This window comes from Talpa occidentalis, unplaced genomic scaffold (genome assembly GCF_014898055.3).
Source record: "Talpa occidentalis isolate TD23 unplaced genomic scaffold, MPIMG_talOcc4v2.1 talOcc4.6, whole genome shotgun sequence".
Taxonomy (NCBI): domain Eukaryota; kingdom Metazoa; phylum Chordata; class Mammalia; order Eulipotyphla; family Talpidae; genus Talpa; species Talpa occidentalis.
In genome coordinates this window covers 27,649,675-27,656,790 of record NW_023604972.1, presented here as the reverse complement: position 1 = coordinate 27,656,790, position 7,116 = coordinate 27,649,675, and the positions used below count along the sequence as shown (strand labels likewise).

Sequence of the window (7,116 nt, the reverse complement as noted above, 5' to 3'; positions counted from 1 at the left end):
GTAAGTGCCAACTGTGTCTTTTTAACTTTCCCTTAGAGTCAGGATAAAAGAGAAGAAAAAAGGGTAACTCTTAGAGTGCTTTTGACCTTCAGGAGGGAGAAGTTGGGGATATACCCAGAGGATGGCCCCTCTCTTCTCCATAAAGGTGTGAGGGAGATTGTCCGCTGGGATCAGGGTGCTGGGAATGATGTGTTGTTCTGATGTGACTGGTGGTCTCCATAGAGGCCCCTGTGTTCTTTCCACTAGAGATACACAAAAAAATTGAGGAATAAGAGTGAAGATCTGGCTAAGGGTAGAACAGACAGGTGACTTCTGAAGCCAGTCAGGCAGAGGGTTGGAAAAGTGTGGACAGAGAGGCTGATCGAAAGGTTAGGGGATGTGGTGTTCATGCATGGGTAAGAAGAGAGAGAGCAGGAGAGAGAGAGAGAGAGAGAGAGATGCACTGGTAAAGTGGTAGCCAGGTCTAATGAGATGTCACATGGAAGCTGAGACCCTAACAGAATGGTTGCTTCTGAAGGTCTCATAGTGACAGTGAGGTTGCCGAGCAGGATCCTGGGAGTGGTTAAGGGGTCACAAGGTTGTGGCTGGAGGGAGGTTTGTAGTATTAGATTGAAGCAATTTGAATCATCAGGGATAGGGGATGGCTGGGTCACTCCAAGAGCAAGAATAATGTTATTTCTCTCTTTTCCCTTCTATTCTCTATTGTGTAAATATCGCCTCCCCCCATCCCAAAACAACACCCTCTTAGTTTTACACAGCTTTTTGTGTATCAGTTACTATTATCCAGTAAACATTTATTTCTACATTGTACTTGTAAAAATTTTTTTTATAGAGGCATGTTTATTTATTTATTTGTTTGTTTGTTTGTTTTGTTCATACATGCACTGGGTATAGTCAGAAGCGCGGGAGGGTGAGAGAATTCACCAGAGCCAGAGCAGGGAGCAGAGCAGGCAGAAGGACCCAAGTACACTGCTGAGGGGAGCAGCGGGCGGCAGGAGAGGTCTCCGCGCCATGTGGGACCCTCCTCTGTTGGCCGGGGAGCAGCCGGGGATCGAACCGGCGTCGCAGAGGCTGCGGGCAGCTTCGCAACCCAGCGCTCAACCGCTGCGCCACCGGGGAGGCCCAGTTGTAATAATTTTTAATTAATGTATTATATCAAGTTGTCTTTTAACATGCTGCTCTGTATTTTTCTTGATTATTTCCTGGGATAAATTCTCAGGTATGAGGTTACAGTGTCCAGGGGTGTGGATGATTTGGAGTAAGAGATGTCTTGATGTGTTTAGTTAATTGCCCATGGAGATTTGCAGTGTGTGTGTGGTGGGGGCGGGCAATAGGTAAGACAAGGAAAACGTTCAGTAAGTCTGACTGGAGGCTTCATGTGCGCATCCTGCGCTTTCCACCTCATGGTCGCCTGAGTTCTGTGTGGAGGGGAAAATGTAACTGGCTGAAGTTTGCACTTGTGATTGAGTCCATGGAGTTTTGCTTGGTGTGATCTTTTGGGGGATTGTCATCTAGAGTTGAGAGAGAAAGGTGTGTGTGTCTGAGAAGTGTCAGTGACAACAAGAGGGAGCAGTTTCTCTGTTCTAGAGATTTTGGGGGTAAGGACAAAGAATAATTTTATCTTTAGAAATTAAAGGAATTGATTATTTTGATTATAATTCTTGCAGTATTAGTATTTTGGACAATCTTAGCCATAAAAAGAGGCACGATGTAAGTAATCATAGAAATTGTAATATTTTGAATCAATGATTTCATTAATCAATGTTACTATTGGTAGCATTTTTTAATATCTTATGCTTATAATGATTCTCCGCCCTTTTTTCTTTTAACAGAAAAAAAACAGAAAGGGATTTATTGATGTTTCAAAGATCAAGTGTGTGGAAATAGTAAAGAATGATGATGGTGTCATCCCCTGTCAAAATAAATATCCATTTCAGGTGAGCTGCCAAATTTTTTTTTTTTTAAGATTTTTTTATTCATTTACACAAGAACCGGGGTATAGGCCAGATGCGTGGGAGGGTGAGAGGATCCACCAGAGCCAGAGCGGGGAACAGAACAGGCAGACTGACGAAATACACTGCTGAGGGGAGCAGCAGGCGAGACAGGAGAGGTCTGCTGCGCCATGTGGGACCCTCGCCGGCCGGCTGGCGGGGATCAAACTGGCGCTGCAGAGGCTGCAGACAGCCTCACTGCATGGTGCTCAACTGCCTGCGCCACCAGGGGGGAGAGGCCCTGCCATATTTTTTGCAACAGTATAATTCTGAGCTTTTAGTTATACTTAACTATTTGATGTTACAGTTTCCTGTCATTACCTTGCTGGTCCATTTTTGATTTTTTTTCAAATCTATTGAGGTATAATGACATGTAGGAATTATGTGTATTTAAGGTATTCAGTTAATGCTTGATAAAATATGAAATGACCACTACAAACACATTAACATATTCATCACTTGATCATTACCCTTTTCTTTGTTTCATGTGTGTGGTAAAAACAGAATCTACCTTCTTAGCAAATTTCAAGTGTACTGTACAGTGTTGTTCATGTAATCACCATGCTGTACATTCGCTCTCCAGAACTCATTCAATTTACAGAACTGAAACTCTGTACCCTTTACCCAATATCTCCCCAGTTCCTTCCCCTACCTCTGTCAGTCACCATTCTGTTTTCTGCTCTATGAGTTTGACCATTTTAGATTCCACTTAGGGTAATATCCTCCGTATTAGTCCATGTTGCAACAAATAGCAGGATTTTCCTCCTTTGTAAAGAACTGAATAATATTTCATTGCATGGGGCCTCTCCTGTGGCGCAGCGGTAGAGTGCTGGGTTGCGAAGCTGCCTGCAGTCTCTGCAGCGCCGGTTTGATCCCCGGCTGCTCCCTGGCCACCAGAGGAGGGTCCCACATGGCGCACAGACCTCTCCTGCCGCCCACTGCTCCCCTCAGCAGTGTGCTTCTGTCCTTCTGCCTGCTCTGCTCCCCACTCTGGTGAATTCTCTCACCCTTCCGCGCTTCTGACTGTACCCAGTGCTTGTATGTATAAACAAACAAACAAATAAATAAATAAATCTTTAAAAAAATATTTCATTGCATGTATACATACTGTACTTTATTCATCAGTCCACAGATATTTATATTGTTTCTCTGTCTGGCTACTGTATATAATGCTTAATGAACACAAGAATACATATATCTCTTCAAGATCCATTTTTATTTTTTTTGGACATATTCCCAGAAGTAGGGTTCTGCATCACATGGTGGTTGATTTTTAGGTTCATTTATGCTTTCATAGTATTTACTTTTCTGAATGAACTGTTTGTCTTGGCTGAAACTTTATCTTATTCTTGGTTTTGTCTGTTAGATTCTACCAATGTCCTGAGTTTATAAACCCCAGACCTAATTGCTACTATTCAGATTTATCACAGAACAGCAGGAGAGGAAATGAGGGTTGGGACTGAAGTGTTCTCTGTGAATTTGAGAAACTGAGAAGGGGCAGGAATGAATTTTGAACAGAAGTGAGATTAAACATCTGTGATGCCAAATAAAATATTAGCATTATGTATTGATGAAATCGTACTTTCACACAAAGGTTATCATGTTATTCTTTTCCAAATACACAGTTTTTATTTATGACTATGAAAATTGAGGCTCGATATATTGTGACTTGTCCAAGGTCACTTTGAATCCAAAGCCTCCTTAGAACATGCACTCACATCTCCTTCCAAGATGGGTCAGTGTGGCACAAGCCACTCTGTAGCCATTGTGGGGGGGGTGTGCTGGGGGAGCCGGGGGTGGGGGACACCATCTCTGTGCACACTTATCTTGAGAAGTCAGGAGTGCAAGGTTGAAGCCTGGTGTTCCAGACCCTCAGCAGACAACCCAGGACCTATCTTCCCCTTCTCCAGGTGAGGATGTTTTCACGCTTTCCTTTGAGCAATGAACCTCTCTGGTGCCAGTGACCTTATACCCATGGGGATGGTCTTACTGTATCTTAAGGGGAAAGTATTCAAAATTTTTTTTTGTTTTTTAACATAGTATCACAGTGAAGTTTTGATTGTTTTGAATTTGATTGTTTTTAATTACCAGTTTTGTGCATTAAAATGACTTGGAAGCAGTAGGTTAAGATATTCAAGCTTTAGAGCTGCATCTGGGTTATTTTCCATAATAGGAAATGGTGACCACCACACAATGGAAGGAAGAACTACATTTAATTTTCCTTCTGCCTCCCACCCCCATCCCTCATTTTATAGCTGCCTCTTCTCTGAGTGAAAAGCAGGCCCAGTGAGGTGCTTAAGGAGGTGGCTCCAAGGCCACGTGGCTGATTGCCACACCCTTGTGGCAATCTGTGACCTTGTGCAGGTCACTTAATAGCATTTTGTGTTTTCTCTTCTATAGAAATGAGAATAGTAACACTAATGGTACTCACTTCATGCGGTGTTGCGAGGGTTAGACAACTTAGATACACAGCGAGGGCAAGGTGTTAGTCACTATTTCTGTTGTTTCTCTCTTCCTGCTGCCTACCACCCAGATCTTGAGTAAACCCAATTGAAATCCTGATTGAGTATGTTGAGTGCATATTAATGAGGGCCTGTAATTTCATTTGCTGTTTAGCAGAGAACAACTCCTACCATACTTCTGATGGCTGTTAGGCATTTTGAGGGGGCAGGTGGTTGTGGGGAGCTATGGGTGTTTTGATTCTGGAACCAGAATGAAGATTTCTGCTGTCCATGAGAAAGAGATCCACTCTGTTCACCCTGATTTGATTTTAAGAATGATGATAAAAACAGGGGAACAAAGAGCATTCTATCTCTGGATGTTTCAAAGCCCTGAACCATTTTTAATTGTTAACAATGCATGAATATAGAAAAGTTCAAAAACAATCTTAAAAATTCAGAACAAATAAACCGAGCTTTAACTGTCATTTAAACCAACCAGACTTGAACAATGAAAAATAGCCTTTCTTATTATAACCTAGGTATAATTTAAAAAAGTGTAGGTCCTGGTTTCACATCTTCACAATGAAAGTATGCAGCAGGGTCATATGCAAGACAAAAACAAAAAAAGAAGAAGTGGACATTTTAAAAAACACTAAGAGCAAAAAAGGAGATTGCTTCCTCTCCCAACGTATTATAGCCACAGGAAGGGATGGAGTAAATAGGGAAGAACCAGCTGCCTCGTGGAATATCTCTTGCTGCTTCTGATGGCAGCTGGTGGTTCCCCAGGGAATGGCATTTCCTGGGTTTTGAATCCAGATCTGTCATTATATAACATCTGTGCTGTTTCTCCTACAGTGCATTCATTAAAAGTCTATTGAATAAATGAGTGAGTAAATGCAGATGTAACAGGAGGGAAAGTAACTACGAAGTTAGTTGTGTTACTAAAGGAGAGGCTATTTCCTCCTTAATGACTTCTGTGCCTTGAGGTGTGCAGACCTCTTCCTCCTCGGCAACCTCTGTTGTGATAGTTTGACTCACCAGGTGTGAGCCAAAGGAGAACGTGACTCCCCTCATTCACTCCATCTCACTTCATGGTGGTGATGCAGACGCTGGTCTGTGTGGTGTGATACGGGTTTTGCTGAAGAAGGACCCTGGACATCTCTCCCACCAGCCTGCCAAACTACTCAAATGGCCAAATTAGATGTTCATTACTTGGATTTATTTAGACCAATATTTCTAGAAATTTCTTGGAGAAATGCAAATACCATCAAAACTCTGAGTTGAATTAGTTGTCTTCTGATTAGCTAATCTTTAACAAACTTTAACAAAGTTCGTGGTATTGATGTGAGTTAGTTTTGAGAAGTTATACTAGAGCCTGAACATCACCATCTAGAAGGGAGCAGGAGGGTGTTTGGAGGAAACACATGAATACGAAGAGACTTTTGGGACCATAGAACCCCTACTTAGGTGACTGAACCTCACTTGCTTTGTTTTGTCATTTGGAAAATGAGGATTACAATGTAATAAGGGATGTGGGCCATTGTATGAATGAAGCGATGCAGTGCGTATCATATGCCTAGCCCGATGTGAACACTCAATAAAGTAAGTTATAATAATAAAGTAAATTGCTATCATGATAACACCCAGTTCCTGGAAGCTTCAAAGCCCTGGCAGTCTATTCTGAACACCTCAGTATCAATTTAGATGACCTGTTTTGTGACGCATTTTAATCTAATTCTTCTGTACAGTTTTCATGAATGAACCTGGCTAAGGGGTGAAAAATCACAGACCAAATACCTCTTTCCCCACATCCCTCTTCGTACTTTCTCTCCACCTCTCCGATACCATGTCTCACTTCTGTCTTGTATTTAGACATTTCTAAACTTGTCTTGGAAACAGTCTTTTCGCTTGATTTATTTTTTTATCTTTTATAGTCCCACCAAAGTGGTAAGATGGCTGATCAAGTCATTGAACAGACTACATACTATTGTTAACATTGCCGTTAGGCTGCATTTATTGACTGATAATTGATTAAAGTGAATAGGATAGAATAAGCTGTTGAGTAAGATCAGGAACAGTCATTGATCGATGAAAGAGATATTTGTGTTCAACCTGGTGGCTACTGATATGGAGAAGGGAGGTTTCTACCCATGTACTTCTTTTTAGTCAGTGATATTTCTGCCTTGCTACTGACCATCAAGGGTTAAATGACAAACCAAAGACTGAATTCTTGGGTTGGTTTCTGAGGCTTAAATTTAAATAAATTTAAAGTATTATTAATAAAAATATCTGCTAAATTGCTCACCAGCAGTTACTCTAAAATAGGCACTGGGGCAAAAAAGCTGGGCTCTGAAGTCAGACCCTGGTGTCCTGGATTAGCAGCCAAGTGCTGAAGGACAGGTGAGGTACCAGCACAGAATTAGGAGGCAACATTTGCCACACCTTCTGTGTGAATGGTGTGTTACAGGAGTGGGGGTGGGGTAAGGGGCTGAGGCTAGGCCTTAGCCTCCTTTTCTGTGAAATGCAAATGGTGGTACCTTGGTGGTAGGACTAATTGCATTAATGTATAGAAAGCTCATAGCACAGGTCTGGGACAGTCGGTGCTCAGTAAAGTTAGCTGCTGCAGTTGCTCATGGTGCAAAAGGAGGGCATAGGAGCGATACTGAAAGAGTAATTCGTTGTCT

The 7,116-nt window shown here is 42.0% G+C and overlaps 1 protein-coding gene across 1 annotated transcript in view; it reads left to right on the top strand.

Annotated features, from left to right (window-relative positions):
- Positions 1-7,116, top strand: part of TEC (tec protein tyrosine kinase) — a 121,880-nt gene that overhangs the window by 88,299 nt on the left and 26,465 nt on the right. Inside the window, exon 3 of the mRNA XM_054687980.1 lies at positions 1,833-1,937. Coding sequence (XP_054543955.1) covers positions 1,833-1,937 — 105 coding nt within the window. The remainder of the gene's footprint in view (positions 1-1,832; positions 1,938-7,116) is intronic.